Source organism: Oryctolagus cuniculus, chromosome 8 (genome assembly GCF_051225735.1).
Source record: "Oryctolagus cuniculus isolate XC-2025 breed Fujian yellow rabbit chromosome 8, ASM5122573v1, whole genome shotgun sequence".
Classification (NCBI taxonomy): domain Eukaryota; kingdom Metazoa; phylum Chordata; class Mammalia; order Lagomorpha; family Leporidae; genus Oryctolagus; species Oryctolagus cuniculus.
In genome coordinates, this window is record NC_142874.1 from 84,662,740 (window position 1) to 84,684,669 (window position 21,930).

The window sequence follows — 21,930 nt, forward strand, 5'->3', positions numbered from 1 at the left end:
CATTACTCATTACATGATGTCACAGTGAGTAGTGAGTTTGTGTACAGAGGTGTGTGGTAGGCGTTATCTTTCTAAGTTTAGGTAATTTACACTCCAGAATGTTCACACAGCAACAGAATATCCTAAAAAAACATTTCTCAGACTGTATCTCCAATGTTAGGCAGTGCAAGACAATATTTGTGTTTTCCAGAGTGTTATGTTGGATAGTTGTTTGGGTGTCCCCCAGAGGTCCATGTCTTAAGGGCTTTATCCCCAGAGTCTTATGTTAATGGATTAAGAATGGAAGTTAATCCAGTTATGGTGTCTGAAGGTGGGGCCTTGGGAAGTAATTAGAATGTATTAATAAGTTGCTGAGGATAGACCCCATGATTGAATCACGTTAGCTTTATAAGGGGGGGTCCACATGGAAGATTAGAAGTCTCCCTGTCTCTCTCTTTGCTTCCTGGATTGAGATGTGACCCTCTCTCTGCATATATCTGCCATCCAGCAGCCTCTTCACACTAATGAGGTCACTCCATCTTGGACTGTGAACTTCCAAAACATGAGCTGAAATTTTCTTCCTTCATATGTTTCTTAAAGTAATAAAAGCTGACTAAATATACTCATGAAATTCTGATAGTTTTAAGTTGCTTAAAATTTTTCATCCAGATCTTCAGATTCATTTGCTAAGTTTCACGTGGTTTTGTTTGTTTAAATTTTTATTTACTTGCGAGGCAAAGAGAGAGGGAGAACAAGCACACCTCCATCCACTGTTTTATTCCCCAAATCCCCACAATGACCCGGGATGCTCTGGGCCAGAGCTCAGAGTTGGGAACTCAATCTAGGTCTCCCACCTGGATAACAGAAACTCAATTAAATGAGCCTCACTGCTGCCTCCCAGGGTCTGCATTGGGTGAAGTGAGTAGCCAGAGTCAGTATTGAATCCAGTTACTCTGAGGTGGAACACAGGCATTCCAACCAATGTCTTAACAGTAGGCTAAATGCCCACCCCTGCACATGTTTTATCACTTAAACTTCTGGATGATAAACCATCCATGCAATTCTGGCTAATTTTAATAAAATGAAATGAAATTTGTAAGGTAATGTTCAAGAATTGATGGGGTGCTGAGAAACTAGGCTTAAGAACTAAGGATACTCAAGAGGGTCAAAGGAGTTAGAGGGAGTGTCTCAGAAACAGTCTGACCAGGATGATGATGATGATGATGATGATGGCGATTATGATGTTGATGAAAATGGACTGTCGGCAGCAGCAATAAATAATTCCTGACTGTTTCTTCTGTTCTATTACTTAACTCAGTTTTCAGAGAGAAAGAGAGAGAGGCTTTAATCAGATCCTAGACTACAAAAGGGAATGAAAAGAGGCTAAATATAGATTTTTCATCTTCTGTTTTAAAAGTATGTATCTGGAATAACTCTCCAATAAGAAAAACCCACAACAGCGAAAGATGATTCTCTGGAGAAAATTGTAAACCTGTCATGAAGGGTAATGGATTTGAATAGCTCCCTGTAATTGCTCACACTGTATGGTTTTATTTTTTGTTTGTCAAAATAACTCTTTGTTTTATCAACTATAAGACTTTATACTTTAAGATGTTTTTAATATTTCTTATATCTTTATTATTTCCTTTCTATCCCTTTTAATTTTATTGGGGTTTTTACATAATATCCTCACTTGCATGATTAGTTTATTTTTTCCCAGTGTTTTTGTTGTTAACTTTAAAATGTAATTTGGATATATGTATTGAACTGCTTTTCAGTACTTTAAAACAACTGAGAGGAGCTTCTTGGAAAAGAAAAGGTTTATTTCAGCTTACAATTTGGAGGTTACAGTTCAAGATGAGGCATTCTCATAGTCTAATGTCTGGTGGGAGCTCATCTTGATGTGTGCAGAGAAATGATCACTTGGTAACCAGGAAACAGAGAGAAAAGCAGCTAAGCAGACTTGAACTCAAATAACCCTCATGCAAGAACCACCTTCCCATGGCAGTCACCCAGTGACCTAACAACCCCCCCCCCCGCCCCGCCCAGACCATTATTAGTTCAAGTCTCTACCCTTAATCCATTAACCATTAACATTAAGACAACAGAGTTTAAACATCTGCTTGAGTCTGGGGGAGACGAGTCCTATTCAACCCATAACAATACATAAAAGTCTTTTCTTTCTTTCTTTCTTTCTTTTTTTTTTTTTGTTCTTTCTAAACTTGGAAATTCCACTTCTTACCTAAAGTTTAGTATTGTTTCAGTGGAATATATTTTATAGATAAGAACCTTGATTCTAGGTTTAGCAGTGTTATAAATTGTATTTTGAGATTCATTGATTGTTTAGAGCTTGCTCTTGTCTCTACTGTTGAGGAACAGTGATTTTTTTTTTCCTCATACTGTTTGTTGAACTCTTAGTGTAGGATTAATCTTATATGAGTATAAAGTAAACTGAAAATAGATCTTTGTAAAAATTAAGAGTGAGAATAGGAGAGAGAGGAGGAAGAAAGGTGGGAGTGTGGGCAGAGGGAGGTTCCTAAATCTGTATATTTGAAATGCATGATTTGCATACCTTAAACAAAATTAAGAAAAAATAAAAATGTAAATTTCTTAAAAAAAAAAAAAAAGAAAGAATTTGGTTGGGAAAACCGAAATCACTCTAGATATTTTAAGCAGAAAAGAGAAACAGAAACAGTTTTTATTCACGTGGGGTAGGCAGCACTACATTTGAACTTTCTCCCCAAGCCTTCTCTCACACCTTCTGTTTTAATAAAATCTACAGAGGTTGGAATCCTCTAAGCTTTCTGTAAAACATCCCATTATTTTACATTGATGGTATTGCCTTGATCAGAACAGATGAGGCATTTAGTATGCTGAATGCCTTGTGTTTTTGTTTGTTTGTTTTTTAAGATTTATTTATTGGCCGGCCTGGCTCACTATGCTAATCCTCTGCCTGCGGCGCCAGCACCCCGGGTTCTAGTCCCGGTTGGGGCGCCAGATTCTGTCCCGGTTGCTCCTCTTTCAGTCCAGCTCTCTGCTGTGGCCCGGTAAGGCAGTGGAGGGTGGCCCAAGTGCTTGGGCCCCTGCACCCGCATGGGAGACCAGGAGGAAACACCTGGCTCCTGGCTTCGGATCAGCGCAGTGCACCTGCCGTAGCAGCCATTTGGGGGGTGAACCAACGGAGGGAAGACCTTTCTCTCTGTCTCTCTCTCTTACTGTCTAACTCTGCCTGTCAAAAAAGATTTATTTATTTGTTTGAAAGGCAGAGTTAACAGAGAGGCAGAGGTGAGAGAGAGAGAGAGAGAGAGAGATAGATAGATAGATAGATATCTTCCATTTGGTCATTCCCCATATGGCCACAATGGCCGGAGCTGGGCTGATCTGAAGCCAGGAACCAGGAGTTTCTTCTAGGTCTCCCATGTGGGTGCAGGGACCCAAGGAGTTGGACCATCTTCCACTGCTTTCCCAGGTGTATTAGCAGGGAGCTGGATCAGCAGTGGAGCAGCCAGGACTTGAACTGGTGCCCAAATGGGATGCCAGCACTGCAGGCAGCTGTTTTCCTGCTATGCCACAGCACCGGCCCTGAATGTGTTATTAAGACACGTGTGCCAGAGGATGAGCAACATCGTCTGGCTTGTCAATAAAATTTCCAGGAAGTGAGGGCTCAGGAACCTGCCAAACTATCCTCTTCAAAGGAAAAAATGAGTTAGTGCATCTTGTACTTCCTTTTATAAAGAAGGAAACAGAAAACCTGGTGAGACTCTGGACTCTGGGAGTAAATATTCCACACTGAAGCATGTAGATCCAGCTGCCAGAGCAAGAAAAACTTCTGCAGTGACCCAGCAGACTTTATGGTATTGAAGTGTCAATGGCAGGGAAAATGTGTGTTGTTTGAGGGAGATCTAGTGGTAGAACGACAGTAGAAGACCTTGGGGTTGTAGAGCAAGGCTATGCCATCTAAAGCAGAGAACTATACTGCTTTTGAGAAATAACTTGTATATAACTGGTGCCTGATGAATGTTGAATAAAGGAGCATAGGAAACTGTCCCCATGTGGCCAGAACTGCCCATTATTAGCTGAGTCCAACAGACTTATGAAACATAAAATCCAATATGAAATACATGAAATTTGTTCCCTTTTTATAAATAATTAAAATAATTAAAAAGGAACATAAGATCCAACAGGCCTGGCAAAATTGAGATGGAAATCTTACATCCCCAACCACACACAAGTAGGACCAGAAGTCACAAACAAAGAATAAAAATAAGTAAGTAGCCCTAGACAACCCAACATTCCAGTTATACCCATGCCACTCCCTCAGATCATACCATGGCTCTTTGGAGAATCTGATATGACAAGCTAAAGGAAAAGAAAGTTTGCATTTGGTTTACAGATGGATTGGCTGTATGTCACATGTTAACCCATGCCAGAGAACATCCACCAGAGAAAAAGCACTAAGTAACCAACAAAATCGCTCTGCCATTTTGGTATCAGCTGGTCTTCCATTATCAGAGCACAAGAATGAAGTATGAGTGTGCTTTTCCTGCCTAAAGGTCCTCAGCACCATGATCCAAAAGATCAGAGTGCCTAATCTTCCAGATTCCACATAAGCATCCTTCCAGGCGGCAATCCCCACTTTACAGCAAAGGAGATGTCGAAAGGGCCTGTGACCATGTGATCCACTGGTCACAACATACCCCACCATCCAGAAGCTAGTGGCCTGATAGAGAATTAGAATAACCTGATGAATACGGGGCTAAAATGCTAAAGGCAATATTCTGTGAGGATGGGGTTCTGTCGTCTAAGAAGCAACATATGCATTGAACTGAAAACCTCCATATAGCATCACATTCACAATAGGAAGTATACATGAGTTTAAGAACCATGGGACAGAGTTAGGAATGACCACACTTGACATCATTTCCAGTGACCAACTGGGGGCTTTGCTACCTGTCCCCTTAACTATAGATTCTGCAGAGTTAAAGGTCTTGGTCTCCAAAGGACTATATTTTCTTTTTTTTTTTTAAAGATTTTATTTATTTATTTGAGAGGTAGAGTTATAGACAGTGAGAGGGAGAAACAGAGAAAAGTCTTCCGTCTGTTGGTTCACTCCCCAAATGGCTGCAACAGCCGGAGCTGCGCCGATCCAAAGCCAGGAGTCAGGTGCTTCTTCCCGGTCTCCCATATGGATGCAGGGGCTCAAGAACTTGAGCCATCTTCTGCTTTCCCAGGCCACAGTAGAGAGCTGGACTGGAAGAGGAGCAGCCAGGACTAGGACCGGCACCCATATGGGATGCCGGCGCCACAGGTGGAGGATTAACCTACTGCACCATGGTGCTGGCCCTGGGACTATACTTTCAATAGGGGCACAGCAAGAATCCTATTGCATTGTAAGGTAAGGTCTAGGACAAAGGAAAGAAGGGGAGATGCTATCTTTTTTTTTTTTTTTTAAGATTTATTTATTTTAAAGGCAGAGTTACAGAGAGAAAGAGAGAGAGCGAGGTCTTCCACCTGCTGGTTCACTCCCCAAATGGCTGCAACAGCTGGGGCTGGACCAATCCAAAGTTAAGAGCCAGGAGCTTCTGGGTCTCCCATGTGGGTGCAGAGGTGTAAGCACTTGGGCTATGTTTTGTTGCTTTTCCAGGTACATTTACAGGGAGCTGGATTGCAAGTGAAGCAGCTGGGACTCAAACTGGCACCCATACGGGATGCCAGCATTGCAGGCAGTGGCTTAACCCAAACTGTCGCAGTAACCCAGTGTGCCACAGCACTGGCTCCAGGAGTCATTATCTTGACAGGGACAATTTATCCTAATCATTTCAGAGGAATTTGAGCTGCTGTAACTATAGTGGGAGCAGGGAGGAGTTTGTGTGAAACCTACATGATCTTTGAAGGGCCTCTTATGACAGGAAAGGTATAGAAACAGCAACTCTGCATGAGAAGTGAATTATAACCAGGGATTCAGACCACTCCTGGAAGAGGTTGTAGGTAATTCCACCAAGTAAGCCACTGAGAATGATGGAGGTAGAAGCTCAGGGTGAAGGGAATCTAGAATGGATAGGGAAGGAGAGAATCAGTATCACCTACAGCCTCATGATCAACAGCAAGGGCAAAAGCTATAGTCTTTCCCTGCTAACTCCTTCATCCTCTCAGGAAGAGAGACCCAGTGGAATTCCAAAGGAGCCACTCTTGGACTGTAGATGGAAAGTAGATCTAAAAGATGGACCATGGGGCCAGCGCTGTGGCGCAGTGGGTTAACGCCCTGGCCTGAGGTGCCAGCATCCCATATGGGCACTGGTTCGAGACCCAGCTGCTCCACTCCCCATTCAGCTCTCTGCTATGGCCTGGGAAAGCAGAGGAAGATGGCCCAAGTCCTTGGGCCCCTGCACCCTTGTGGGAGACCCGGAGGAAGCTCCTGGCTCCTGGCTTCAGATCAGCGCAGCTCCGGTCGTTGCAGCCAACTGGGGAGTGAACCATCGGATGGAAGACCTCTCTCTCTCTCTCTCTCTCTGCCTTTCCTCTCTCTATGTAACTCTGACTTTCAAATAAATAAATAAATCTTTAAAAGATGGACCAGTAGATTCTGAAAAACACTGAGATGAGTTTGCCAGACTGCCTCCCGCCCCCCACAAGGAAGGCCTTGCTGCATGGCTGTGATGAGTGGTCAGGACACCTTCTCCTGGTAGCAAATAATTGTCAGAGCCTCCAGGGCCTATGCCTCAGCTACACAGCACTGCCTCACTGAAGGATACGCTCCGCCTGGGTAATCCATATCAAGTAACTGAATAATGCATGATGTGGTGGCCCGGCCATATCGACTGGACCCAAGAACACCAGGTCATACTTACTCCAGGGCTCTCCATGGGGAGACCAAAACTTTGTAGAACTTGCATTGCGCTTCAGCTTCTATGCTCAGTCCTGCTTCATCTCTCTTGATGATCCAAAACTCTGCTTCCAGTCTGCTTCTGCAGAACCCAAACTGACAGCAAATCTTTTTTTAAAAAACTTTTATTTAATAAATATAAATTTCCAAAGTACAACTTTTGAATTATAGCAGCTTCCCCCCCATAAGCTCCCTCCCACCCACAACCATCTCATCTCCCACTCCCTCTCCCATCCCATTCTTCATCACGATTCATTTTCAATTATCTTTATATACAGAAGATCAACTTAGTATATACTCAGTAAAGATTTCAACAGTTTGCACCCACAAAGACACACAAAGTATAGAGTACTGTTTAGGTAGTAGTATTACCATTAATTTGCATAGTACAACACATTAAGGACAGAGGTCCTACATGGGGAGCAAGCGCACAGTGACTCCGGTTGTTGATTTAACAATTGACACTCTTATTGATGAAGTCAGTAATCACCTGATGCTCTTGTCATGAGCTGCCAAGGCTATGGAAACCTCTTGAGTTCACCAACTCTGATCTGACAGCAATTCTTATTGTAAATAACAATGAATCCTGAACTATAGTTGGTATTGGGGCGAGAATACTTATTTTAAAAACTTTTCTGTGGGGCCTGTGCTGTACTATAGAGAGTAAAGCTGCTGCCTGTGGTGCCAGCATCTCATACAGGTGCCTGTTTGAGTCCCAGGTGCTCCATTTTTGATCCCACTCCTTGCTAATGTGCCTGGGAAAGCAGTAGAGAATGGCCCTAGTTCTTGGGTCCCTGCATCCACATGGGAGACGCGGAAGAAGCTCCTGACTCCTGGCTTTGGCCTGGTCCAGCCCTGGCCACAGAAGCCATTTGGGCAGTGAACCAGCAGATGGAAGATCTCTATCTCTCCCTCTCCTCCCCTGTATCTCTGACTTTCAAAAAATAAATAAATTTTTTTAAAAAAGTGTTCTCTGCTTAGAGAACGTAATTTGATTATAGCACAACCAATGCATGGTAAAGGAACTGGTTGTTTAGTTTTTCATGTTTAATGTATTTAGTGCAGCCTTCAGTATGATGCATTTTTATTCTTGCTTTTTCCTAGTTTTCAACCTTAAGTGAAAAAAAGTCTTGTATTTTACAAAAAGAATAAGAAATTTGCTTCCAGTATAAGTCCTGTCTTCCCCAGAAAGGCAGAATTGAGGCACTGTTCATTAACCAGACAGGGAAACCAGTCTCTTATGGAGTAGAGGAAACACAGCTCCTAATGGTCACCTCCCTCCATTGTTTACTAGGAAGGCCATTTTTGGTTTCGATTACGGTAAAACATTGGATTTTAGTCAAATTCTTTAAGAGTTCAAAAGTACAGAACTCTTTAGGAGGCTTGCTCTTTCTAAATATTTTCTCAGAGGTTAAAAATTAAATTTCAAAAGTATATGTGGTTGGAAAAACATCTTCGGCAGAGACAGATCCTGAACACCTCCAACATGAAGCTTATTCATGTTCTTCTGTCACTTTTGTGCTTCTACTTAAGTTTTTACAGGGTAAGTAATTTAATCTTTATGCGAACTATTTAAAGATTATAGAATATAGGGAAAATCTTAAAGGTGCAATTTTAACCTAAATGTTACATACTTCAGTTGTCATCCATGCTTTTATACAGTCAATACCAAATATGTTAATATCTTAAAAACAGTCTTTATATCCTTACGTATGTGTTTAGACATTGATCTGAAGAAGAATTTTATAATGCAAGGCTCTAATTTACTCTAATTAATCAATAAATGTTCACTAATTCCTTCTTTGTGAAGTGTCATAAATTGAGGACCATCTACTTTATGATACAAATAGCATATGGCAAAGAACTTTAATGGTCAGACAGATCATTTCATGCTGAGAGGTCAAGAAAAGATTATAGACCAAGTAGGATTTCAGCTGGACCTATAATCCAGAATTAGGTTTGATCAGTGGTGAGACAGAGTCGTGCTTACTAGCCCTTCTAGCCAGGAAAAGCAGCAATGGCTACAGATGGCAGAAGTCAGCAAAGCACCAGGCTCCTTCAGATGAAGGATTAGTGTGAATATCTTGCTAACTACTAAGGAGGAAAAACTGAAATGACACAATGTAGTGAAATTAGAGGGTTGCCTTTTAAGGTTAATAGTGTTAAAGACATTTTAGAATTGATCAGTGATTACCAACTTTTGTAATAGATTCCAAAAATGTTTTGTCTTAATGCCACTACTTAAAAAAATCAGAATTACATCTGTAGTTTCCTGTAACTTCTAAAATATGTATTATTGTTGCAATTTATAATAGAGAACAATGAATAAATGAAACGCTCATTAATTAGAAGTTTACTGAATTATTATAACTCATAAATGAACCATCATGTAGTCATTAAAATGGTATAGTTCTATATTTATTATAATTAAAAATGTCCTACTACAGTCTTATTTTTGTCAAGGAAGAAGAAAACCATGTCTTACATACAATTGCAGATAACACAAGAATGATACTTATAGTTGCTTAAAAAATTCTTGTGTGATATGGGTTGGTAGTTAACAGTTGCAATCTAATGGGATTACTGTGATTTTATTTCTTGTTTTATAAGTTTCTGAATTCCAGAGTTCAGATTTTTTATTATATTCATTCTTTATTAAAATGAATGTGTATTATTACTTTACAATTATTTTGAAAATAATAATTCAGCTCCATTTTTTATTCTTGGAACAAAAACAGAGTTGTCATCTTACTCATTTTGTTATTTTTAACCTTTACCTATAAACAAAGGGGAAAATAATGTTCTCACAGAGTTATTGCTAAAAATCAAATAAATAATACTTGGGAAAGCACACAAAAAAATTTAAGATTCAGTTTAACTGCTAACATGATGATTGTGGTAGACTGTATGCAGCCCTAAATCTTCTATTCTCTTTTCATTCTAGCTCTTTGCAGTCTCTCACTACAGTGTCTTTCTCTAGCAATAACTCTGTGAGAATATTATTTTTATTTCCACATTTTGTAAGAGGATACAGGATAAGAAAAGTATAGTCACATAGCCAAGATCACTCAGCTAGTTAGCAGTTCAAAGAGGGATTTCTAATAATGCCCAAAAGAAGAGGAAGGTGGTAGACTTTTCCTCAATTTGGTCATATTTGATTTTTTCCCCCTGTGTTTATAGGTAAAGGTGAAATATAACAAAATGAATAAGGTGACAACTCTGATATAAAGCAGAGTGGCTGTGTGCTGGGGTTGATAAGGCCTAGGTGACTGTTTTGTTTCTTTTTTTTATTAATTTATTTGAAAGGCAGGGTTACAGAGAAGCAGGGAGAGAGGGAGAGAGGGGTTCTATCCACTGCTTCACACCCCAAATGGTCACAATGGCCAGAGCTAGGCTGGTCTGAAGCCAGAAGCCAGGAGCTTCTGGATCTCCTACACGGGTGCAGGAGCCCAAGGACCTTGGCCATCTTCTACTGCTTTCCCAGGCCATAGCAGAGAGCTGGATCAGATGTGGAGCAGCTAAGTCTCAAACCAACACCCATATAGGATGCTAGCACTGCAGGCAGCGGCTTTACCTGCTATACCATAGCACTGACTCCTCCAATTTGCTTTCTAATGAATGACTATCTATCTAAAATGGTTTTGTTCCACTCCTGCCTAGAGAACAAAGGCAGAGTTCACATAAAAATAATTATTATTATTATTTCATTGCAAACACCACAGACATGACCTAAAAGGAAAAAAAAAAAAAAGGCTATGTACACAAATAAACAGCAGCAACTTAAAGCACTGGAATCATGTTTATAGATGAGGCTGTAGTAATAATGCTAAAAAAATATTTTATGGGGCTGGCATTGTGGTGTAGGTGGTTAAGCCGCTACCTGCAATCCCAGCATCTCATATGGGTGTCAGTTCGTGTCCTGGCTACTCTGCTTCTGATCCAGCTACCTGCTAATGCTCTTGGGAAAGCAGCAGAAATTGTCCCAAGTGTGTGGGGCCCTGCACCCACGTGGGAAACCTGGATGAAGCTCCTGGCTCCTGGTTTCAGCCTGGCCCAGCCCCAGCCTTTGTGGATATTTGAGAAGTGAACCAGAGGATGGAAGACCCCTCTGTCTCTTCCTCTCTCTTTGTACTCTGCCTTCGAGAGAATAAATCTTTAAAAAATTACATTTGTGCATGTGTTCCCGGTATATGTAAATATATTTATGAGTAATAAATGCACTTCTATATAAATAAGTATACCTTTGAAAACAAAATTTAAACATATACATTATATTTTAATAATCATGCTGACCATTGATCTTTCATAGGATAATGCCACTAATATATTTCATTGATTTTGAGATTTTTTTCATTTTACTCTTATGGCATATTAGGGAAAAATACCTCACAAAAGAGCATCATGAGGGGCTGTCACTGCTGTGTAATAGGTTAAGCCTCTGCTTGCAGTGCCGGCATTCCATGTGGGCTGTTCCACTTCTGATCCATCTCCCTGCTAATGACCTGGGAAAGCAGCAGAAGATGGCCCAAGCCCTTGGGCCCCTGCATGCATGAGGGAGACCCAAATGAGTGGCAGACTCTGCCTCTCAAATAAATAAATAAATCTTTAAAAAATAAGTTAAAAAGAGCATCATGAACATAAGTATACAGTGAGAGGTTCGCCATTAATGACATTGGATACAAAACTGTATTCCAGATTGTCTTTTGATACTGCTGACTTAGTGAAATAGCTGATCCAGCATCATTCATTCACTCAGCATCAAAATCTAGGAGCTGGGGCCGGGTGCTGTGGTGTCGTAAAAGCTGCTGCCTTCAGCACCAGCATTCCATATGGATGCCAGTTAGAGTCCCAGCTGCTCCACTTCCGATCTAACTCTCTGCTATGGCCTGGGAAAACTAGACTTTGGCCCCTGTACCCATGTGGGATACTCAGAAGAATTTCCAGGCTCCTGGCTTCAGATCAGTTCAGCTCAGGCCATTGTAGCCATCTGGGGAGTGAACCAGTGGATGGAAGACCTACCCCCCTCTCTCTCTCTCTCTCTCTCTCTCTCTGCCTCTGCCTCTGCCTCTGCCTCTGCCTCTGCCTTTCGGTAGCTCTGCCTCTCAAATAAATAAATAAATCTTTAAAAAAAAAAATAAGACCTACCCTCAACCCCTACATGGATTAAATTGTTGAACCTTATTGCTTTTACTTGTTCAAGTGTCTTTCAAAGCTATTCTTGTTTTTTGTTTTTTGTTTTTTTTTATTTGACAGAGTTAGACTGTGAGAGAGACAGAAAGAAAGGTCTTCCTTCGATTGGTTCACCCCGCAAATGGCCGCTATGGTTGGAGCTACGCCAATCTGAAGGCAGGAGCCAGGTGCTTCTTCCTGGTCTCCCATGTGGGTGCAGGGCCCAAGCACTTGGGCCACCCTCCACTGCCTTCCCGGGCCACAGCAGAGAGCTGGACTGGAAGAGGAGTAACCGGCACTAGAACCCGGCGCCTATATGGGATGCTGGTGCCGCAGGCAGAGGATTAACCAAGTGAGCCACGGCGCCGGCCCTCAAAGCTATTCTTATGCTCTACTCTAGCCCCAACTTCTCCAGTTTTCTGACAGTGATCTCCCCATTTGAAGTACATTCAATGCTGTATACTTGATGTTGAGTTGGCTTATGAAGCCCTAAATATGTTCAACACCATCTCTTCTCTATGTTGCTAGAACCAGCCTTCTGGCAGCTACACCTATTTTTCCTGTTCTTGCTCAACTGCTACTGCCTCCATGAGATTTTATACACCCCCTAAAAAGATTTATCCTCATCTACCCCAGTTCTCTAAAATTACTGCATCCTGTTTGTACCACTGGTGTATCACCAGGCTGTACCCTGTGTACTAGCTATCAAGTATGTTTCTAGTTTATTGCCTTAAAAGTCTTTAATAGATAAAGACTGTGTCATATTTATCTTAGCAAGGTTTTGCATATAGTGGAAATTTAATAAAAGAGTTTGCATTTAAGTTTTATGTTTATGTTTATTTTTCTTTTTTTAAATTTTATTTGTTATACAAATTTTATGTATTTATATGAGCAGATTTATGAACTGAGGAATATAGATACTTTCAACCCTACCCTCTCTCCTGCCCACACTCCCACCCTTCCTCCTCCTCTCTCTTCCCACTCTTAATTTTTACAAAGATCTATATTCAGTTTACTTTATACTCATAAGATTAAGCCTACACAAAGTAAAGAGTTCAACAAATAGTATGAAGAAAAAGAACACTGTTCCTCAACAGTAGATATAAGGGCTGTAAACAATCATTGAATCTCAAAATGTCAGTTTCACTCGTAAACAATTACATTTTAGGTGTTTTGTTAGTTACCACAGACCAGGGAAAACATGATATTTGTCTTTTGGGGACTGGCTTATTTCACTAAGTATAATGGTTTCCAGTTGCATCCATATTGTTGCAAAAGACAGGATTTCATTTTTTTTTAACCACTGAGTTGTATTCCATAGCGCATATATACCGTAATTTCTTTACCTAATCATCAGTTGATGGACATTTTTGTTTTAAAGGGAGAGAGACGGAGTCAGAGAGGGATCATTCATCTGGTTCACTTTGGATCATTCATTTGGTTCACTCCCCAAATGCCTGCCCCAAATGCCAGGTTTTGGTCAAGCTAAAGCTAGGAACCAAGAATTCAATTCTTGTTTCCCACGTGGGTGATAGGGACCCCAAGTAATTGATCCATTACCTGCTGGGTGTGCATAAGCAGGAAGCTGGAATTTGAAGTAGAGCCAGGAATTGTATCCAGGCATTCTGATATGGAATGCAGATGTTCCAAGCAGCATCTTAACTATTACACTGAATGCCTGCCCCTGCACTGAAAAATAATTTTTTTTATTTTGCATAACTGTTTTTTAAAAGGCAGATAGACAATAAACAAGGTAAACATGTTATATCTGTTGCATTAAGTTCCAGTTTCTGAACAGTTTTTTAGTTAATAATCGTCATCCAAATCAGAATCCACTACTTTTCTTCTGTTGAATTTAACTGTTATTTTCTTTTCTGTTTGTTGGCTTAATTTTTCAAGGATTTCTATTAAACCTTGTTCTAATACCTTGCCACTCAGTTGTCCATATCTTGCCATCTGTATAAGGGAATTTTCTACTGCTTTAGTTTTTTCAGGCTTTACAAGTGCCAAGTTACTTAACCTGGCCTGGGCTGACTGATCCAGAACTTGGGCTAAGATACCGTTTCTCATTTCTGCTTCCCTGTGCTTTGCTTCCTATGGCGCTGCATCGTCGGGATCCCCGTGCTTCGCCTGCAGCTCCGCCAGCCTCTGCTTCCTCAGCGCCTCCGCCATGATGTGTCAGTATGAGGCCTCAGATATTCTCCCACTCACGCTGAGGTAGCTCCCACAACCTGTCAGTGTGAGTGTGGCCTTCAGCACTGCACAGGCCTAAAAATAGAATTAACAAATGTCATCCATCAAATCATTACAAAAGACTTTGTCAGCACCAAGTTTGTTATTCTCTAACATGACTGCTGAGATTCTTTGATTTCTTCAAAGGTAGAACTTTATGTTGACCTCAGCATAATACCAGCTCCTATAAATTGCAAGCCTAGTACATGTCAACTGTTACATATTATTTCTCTTTTTTTAAGGCTTATGTTATTTTTTTAAAGCTTTGTTTTATTTATTTGAAAAACAGAGCTACAGAGAGAGGCAGACACAGAGAGGTCAGTCTTCCATCCGATGGTTCACTCCCCAATTGGCTGTAGCAGCCGGAGCTGCGTCGATCCGAAGCCAGGAGCCAGGAGCTTCTTCTGGTCTCCCACACGGCTGCAGGAGCCCAAGGACTTGGGCCATCTTCCACTGCTACCGTAGGCCATAGTAGAGAGCTGGATTGGAAGAGGAGCAGCCGGGACGAGAACCGGTGCCAATATGGGATGCCAGTGCTTCAGGCCAGGGCATTAACCCGCTGCGCCACACTGCTGGCCCCAAGGCTTATGTTATTTAAAAAGCAGAGTTACAGAGAGAGGAAGAAACAGAGATCTTCCATCCACTGATTCACTCCCCAATTGGCTGCAACAGCCAGGGTTGTGCCAGGCTGAAAGCAGGAGAGAGGAGCTTCTTCCATGTCTCCCACATGGGTATAGGGGCCAAGCACTTGGACCATCTCTGGTGCTCTCCCAGGCACATTAGAAGGGAGTTGGACTGGAAGTGGAGCAGCTAGGACTTGAACCATCACCCCTATGGGATGCCAGCATTGTAGGTGGCAGTTCAACCCTTATACCACAATGCTGACCCCCATATACATTATTTCTGATCCTTACAAAAACCTAGCAGGAGATGAGCTATTATATTCCTTTAATAAATAAGAAAATTTATGTTTTATGAGGGTAAGTTGCCCAAGGCCGTAATAACTTTAAGTGCCCAAGCCAAGTCTAGAAACCAGGTTTGTTTCATTCTTAAAACCACCAGATCACATCACCTTCATCTGTACTGTGGGGTAGTTCTGTATTTTTCTTTTGTGTCACTTACCTTCAAAAAGAAGACTGTAGCCTGTTGTCAAGTTAATGTTTTTGTATGTTTGATAGGTCACTTCAACATCAAATGCATCTCCAGAGGATCTTGTGGAGAAGAAATGTTTAATGAAAAAATACACACATCTCTCCTGCAGTAAAGTCTTTTGCCAGCCGTGGCAGAAATGCATTGATGGAACCTGTGTTTGTAAACTCCCCTATCAGTGCCCAAAGAATGGTACCTCAGTGTGTGCAACTAATGGCAAAAGCTACCCATCTTACTGTCACCAAAAGAGTTTTGAATGTCTTCATCCAGGGACAAAGTTTTTAAATAATGGAAAATGCACACCTGAAGGTAGGATAAGCCTAGTTTTCAAGTTATTCTGTGATACTAGCTCAATTGTATAGCACACTTTTCCTGTGAAATCTTATGATGATAACTCAAAATTCTTCTCTAGATCCTTAATAGTAATAGTGGTGAAGCTAAAGAAATCAAGGGTCACCAGAATCCAGCCAGACCTTCCTTGAATCCAGAACACACAGAAAGGAGGCCAGGCCTTCCCCATGAGCGCCTGCTCCACTCTCTGCTGCCTAGTCCTTTAGAACTGTCACCATGACACCATGACTTCTGCTTGGTTAAGGGGATTATTCCCAGGCTCATCAGGTTGGTTCAGATCCCAGTGAAAAGCCCATCTGTGAGATTGATACTGACTTGTAGTCCAGTTGGGCCTCAGGCCTTGCTTTGGACCTCCAGCCCAGTCAGTTTGTTCCATTTTCATCTCCTCAGCCCCCAGCCCTTTCTCTCAGGCCCAACTCCAGTTGCCCTGCTATCCAAGGGGAGCCACTGCAGACCTAGGAAGCTTGGCACATCCGACCAGAGACCTTGTCTCTACTCCATCCAGGGGCCTAATATATTGAGGAGATTGAGATCTTTGTATGCTGACTAATGGAGTGGCTAAAATTTGAGATTTCATTGTGGATCAGATTTAGTACCTCCATACCCGCCTGACCTGTTGTCGGCAAGCTGTGTGACCTCAACCCCAATTCCCTCATCTGTAACATGTGCAGAATAAAAGTTCCTAGTCACAAGACTATGTATTAAATAAAATGAGATATGTAAAGCATTTCACACGGTACTTGGCACATGGGAAGTACTCATTAAATTTTAGCTATGATAGCAAAACTCAGGTTCACTGTCTTCTGATGTCAAGTTACCGTAGACATTTTGTAAATTTACAGAGAGATCCTTAAAATAATCTTTCATTTACCAGTTCACAGAAGCCTGCATATTGTTATGATGTTGAGTTAAGATGTTGAGGTATTATGAAAAGGAGGGGAAAAAAGCTCCTTGTTTGAGGCCATCTGTTATCTGTTGGAGAGCAAAAAGGCCAAAGTGGAGGTTATTTGTCAGTGTTGGATCTTTTTTGCTCTTGTTACATTGTTTGCCTTAAATAAATGAGGATTCTTTCTATATTTTCTTTAATTGCTTGGCCTACTTCTAAGAGTGTGTACTGTAGAATAAAATCAATACAGCAGTTCAATTGCTGGCTCCACTATTTGGGGAAATAACTTCTAGATTTGGATTCCTTATGTGTGAACATTGTAATCAATACAGGCTTGATTTTCTTAGGGTTGGTGTGAGGATTTAATGATCTTTTGTATAACTAAGTAGCATAGCACTAACATGTTATGAACACTCTTAAAATAATCACTTATTATTATTTGTTGAAATATTTATGGTGTTCAAAATTAATTGAAATTCTTTTTTATTATTTTAAAATCTCTTAAGTAAGAGGGTAAAAATAATTACCTAAATATTGCTCATCCTTTTGACTTTTTGTTTTAGGAAAATTCAATGTTTCTTTGAAGTATGGCAATACAGACTCAGAGGGAATTGTTGAAGTGAAACTTGTGGAACAAGATAAGAGTATGTTCATATGTAAGAGAAGCTGGAGCATACGGGAAGCCAATGTAGTCTGCTTTGACCTTGGATTTCAACAGTGAGTGCTTTTGTCAGGGGATTTTTCTGAGCTGATTTCTTGTTCTACCTCTTCTTTCTGTTTCTCAATTTCCTTGTGTGTAACCTGAGATTATTAACTACCTACTTCATAGCATTGTAGGAAGATTAAACGTGTTCATGTTTGCTTAGCACTCAACTATAGTTTTGTGATAGTGCCTGGATATGAATCCTTTGGTGATTCTGTAAGTCCCAAATATGTTACTGTCTATTTATACTCATTGATAATTAATGTCTGTTTCCTCACATCAAGTACTGTTTATGGCTTTTCTTTTTTTCTATTGATCAGCCTTACAGTGACTTACCTACTTGATTAATCTTTCTGATTTTTTAATTTATAAATGGTCTCTTGTTTCTTTATTTTATAGTTCATTAATCTTTGCTTCCCTTCTTTTCACTTTTGTATTTTTTCTAATTCCTTAAGTTGAATGCTTAACTCAACCATCTTCAACTTTTCTTTATTTCCTAATATAAACATTTAAGGTACAAACTCCCAGACTCTAAGTAATACTTCATCTGCATACCATTAGCTTTCATCAATGGCATCTTATTTATTATTCAGTTCAAACCATCTTCTAATTTTCTTTAGTTTCTTCTTTAACCATATGCAATTTAGAAATTTCTTGGGGCCGACATTGTGGTATAGCAGGTAAAGTCATCACCGGCAACACCAACATCCCATATGGGTATTGGTTCAAGTCCTGGCTGCCCCACTTTATGTCCACCTCCCTGCCAATGTGCCTGAGCAAGCAGTGGAAGATGGCCCAAGTATTTGGGCCCCCACCATGCATGTTGGAGACCTGGAAGAAGCTCTTGGCTTCAGCCTGGTTCAGCCCTGGCTGTTGCAGCCATTTGGGGAGTGAACCAGGGGATAGAAAAATCTCTCTCTCTTTTTCTTTCTGTGTGTGTGTGTGTGTGTGTCTCCCTCCCTCTGTAGTTCTGCTTTTCAAATAAATAAAGTCTTTAAAGAAAAAAAGAAATTTCCGTTACTTTCCAAATGTATATACAAAGACATTTCAAAAAGTGTGTGAAGAATGGAATAAAAAATATATTTATTTTGAAGCTCATGCATAATTTTTCTTTTTATTTTTTTTAAATATTCATTTATTTACTTGAAAGTCAGAGTTACATAGAGAGGAGAGGCAGAGAGAGAGAGGTCTTCCATCCACTGGTTCACTCCCCAGATGGCCGCAACGGCCGGAGATGTGCCAATCCGATGCCAGGAGCCAGGAGCTTCCTCTGGGTCTCCCACGTGGGTGGGTGCAGGGGCCCAAGGACTTGGGCCATCTTCTGCTGCTTTCCCAGGCCATAGTAGAGAGCTGGATTAGAAGTGGAGCAGCCAGGTCTCGAACTGGCACCCATATGGGATGCCAGGGCTTCATGCCAGGGCATTAACCCACTGCAGCACAGCGCCAGCCCCGATAATTTTTTCATAATGCACATTTTCCATGAACTCTTCAGATCCCTCATATTAGTTTGCTTTTGGTTAATTTTGGTTATTGATTTCCTATTTAATCACATTATAGTCAAGGAATGTCTCTATATGATGACAGTGTTTTTTAAGGTTTTATGTAGTTATTTGAAGGGCAAAGATACAGAGAGAAAAGGGAAAAAAGAGAGAGAGCAAGAGCTTCTATCTGCTGTTTCACTCCCCAAGTGAGTACAATGGCCAGAGCTGGCCTGATCCAAAGCCAGGAGTCAGGAGCTTCTTCTCACGTTGGTACAGGGACCCAAGCACTTGGGCCATCCTCTGCTGTTTTCCCAGGCACATTAGCAGGGAGCTGGATCAGAAGTGGAACAGCCAGGACTCAATATGGGATACCAACACTGCAGATAGAGGCCTAACCTTCTACACCATAGTGCCTGCTGCTCTGATGACAATTTTTAAAATATTGAGAATTTCTTTGTGGCTGAGTATTGTTAAAATATTCCATGTGCTTCATTCTATTTAATAAATTCATTGTTCATTAGACTATGCAAGGTGTTAACTTTTTTTTTTTTTAAGATTTCTTTATTTACTTGAAAGAGTTATGCAGAGAGAGAGAGAGAGAGAGATCTTCTATCTGCTGGTTAACTCCCCAATTGGATGCAATGGCTGGAGCTACGCGGATCTGAAGCTAGGAGCCAGGAGCTTCTTCTGGGTCTCCCACACAGGTTCAGGGGCCCAAGGACTTGGGCCATCTTCTACTGGTTTCCCAGGCCATAGCAGAGAGCTGGATCGGAAATGGAGCAGCTGGGACTCAAAAGGGCTCCAGTATGGGATGCCGGCACTGCAGGTGGTGGATTTACCTGCTATGCCACAGTACCAGTGCCGTTAACTTCTTTTTCAACTGTTTTTCCATTTCTTAATTTTCAATTTTTCTGGATCTTTATATTGTGGGAGTATCCTTTATAAATAGAATATACCTAGATGCTTTTTGAAAATCCAATATGACAATCACTGTTAACTGAATAGTTTGTCCAGTTTCCTTATTATGATTACTTACACTGTTGACTGTATTTTCCCCATCTTATTTTGAGCTCATTGTTTATCCTGATTTTTCTGTGCTTTGTATCTTTTGTTTTAATGTCCATTAGAGTAATAGTTTCTTTTTTAATCTTCTCTTGTACTTGATTTGGAAATTATCCATTTCATTTCTATTCCTTTAGTGGTTATCTTTGAATTCATATCATAGACCCTTGACTTAGGAAGTCTTCACTTTCTTCAGTAAAAATAGAAAAAAACATCATTACCCCTCAAATTTTCTGGCATTCATTTCTTTTTTTTTTTTTTAAGATTTATTTATTTATTTGAAAGAGTTACACAGAGAGAGGAAAGGCAGAGAGACAGAGAGAGGTCTTCCATCCACTGGTTCACTCCCCAGATGGCCGCAACGGCCGGAGATGTGCCAATCCGATGCCAGGAGCCAGGAGCTCCTTACAGGTCTCCCACGCGGGCACAGGGGCCTAAGTACTTGGGCCATCCTCCACTGCTTTCCCAGGCCATAGCAGAGAGCTGGATCAGAAATGGAGCAGCTGGGACTAGAACCGGCGCCCATATGGAATGCCGGCGCTTCAGGCCAGGGTGTTAACCCGCTGCACCACAGCACCAGCCCCTGGCATTCATTTCTACCCTATTTTATATATCCCTGAAGTCAATCACTATGATTATGTAATAAGCAATTATTATAACTTGCTTAGTCAGTGGTCTTTCAGATTTACTTCGTGTTTACTAACTTTTACTATTTATTTATTTACTAACATTTTCTATTCTTTCTTGCATCTTATTTCTTCACTCTAAATTCAGTATTCCTCTATACCACATCTGCTAGTAGTTCATTAGTGAGAGTCTCTAATTGTTACACTGAGGCTATTTTTGATTTTCAGCTCATGGACAAAATTCTCTGGTTTGAGACAGCAGAGATTTGCTTTACATCCTTAAGAGCTCATTGAGGGAATTCAATGCATTTTATGTAGTACTTTTAGATATTATTAGATTGTGAGATTTTTCAGATTATTTACTGTCAGATCACCCCAATGGCTCTTGTTTGTTCTTATGGAACAGCTTCACAACTACCAAATGAATATATCTTCATATTGATCTGAAAGAATTTTTAAAAGCCTCTCTTGTTCTCTCTTTACCTTTTATTCCAGTTAATCTTATATTTCTTTTACCCTTGCTCTTTTATTTTTATTTCAATTTGTCTGGTGTGTCTTTGCTCAGCATTTTATTTTTATCTTATTTTCCTCGTTTGCTTCTAAAAAAAAAGCAAGGAGCAATTGAATGCCCTGAAAGAATAGTAAATTAAATCTTCATGTCTGGGTCGGCACTGTAACATAGCGGGTAAAGCCGCCACCTACAGTGGTGGCATCCCATATAGGTGCCGGTTCAAGTCCCGGCTGCTCCACTTCCTATCCAGCTCTCTGCCATGGCCTGGGAAACCAGTAGAAGATGGCCCAAGCCCTTGGGCCCCTGCATCCATGTGGGAAGCCTGGAAGAAACTCCTGGTCCTGGCTTCAGATTGGCTCAGCACTGGCCATTGCAGCCATTTGGGGAGTGAACCAGCAGATGGAAGACCTCTCTCTCTCTCTGCCTCTCCCTCTATCTAACTCTGACTTTCAAGTAAAATAAATAAATCTTTTAAAAAAATCTTCATGTCTAGGATATTAGGTAACTGTGGAGTTCTCTTTACGAAAATTCTGAACAGACTGAGAAGTCCTAACAATGGCATATAGATGAGAAAATATCTCCTTTGTACTGTCAAGGCTGAATTGTGGACTGTAGCTTAATATAATAGCAAAATGAATCTGCTAGAACTAAACCAATTTAACCGCCCAAATTTTAAACAGTAGTAGACCAACCAGGTCAGCCTTACAGCATAGGGCAGGTGCAAAGACTCCCAAGAGAAAAATATGAAAATCTCAGTGCACCCTTCTGATTTATATTTCCAAAATCCTCTGATCAAAGTAATCCACTCTTTTATCTGGAAGGAAGAGTGATTCTGGGATACAGAGGCCAGGAATGGCTTATCTGAGGTTGGAAGGAAACATCAGAGGTGAGAAAGATG

General features: G+C 40.9%; 1 protein-coding gene and 1 pseudogene across 21 annotated transcripts in view; one reads left to right on the forward strand and one right to left on the reverse strand.

The window, feature by feature from the left end:
* Nucleotides 1-21,930, forward strand: part of CFI (complement factor I) — a 60,331-nt gene that overhangs the window by 9,924 nt on the left and 28,477 nt on the right. For 14 of the 21 annotated variants that reach the window (XR_016212326.1, XR_016212324.1, XR_016212327.1 and 11 more), the window contains 2 exons: nt 15,442-15,721; nt 17,213-17,366. Coding sequence is in view for 15 of the 21 variants with exons in the window: in XM_089302948.1 (XP_089159074.1) it covers nt 15,496-15,721; nt 17,213-17,366 (380 nt within the window). In the remaining 6 variants the exon portion in view is untranslated. Of the gene's footprint in view, nt 1-8,322; nt 8,406-12,184; nt 12,384-14,167; nt 14,209-15,441; nt 15,722-17,212; nt 17,367-21,930 lie in introns of those variants that run through there. The other 7 variants (XR_016212322.1, XR_016212323.1, XM_002717131.6 and 4 more) reach the window with 3 other exon arrangements.
* Nucleotides 13,724-14,203, reverse strand: LOC138843513 (programmed cell death protein 5 pseudogene; annotated as a pseudogene).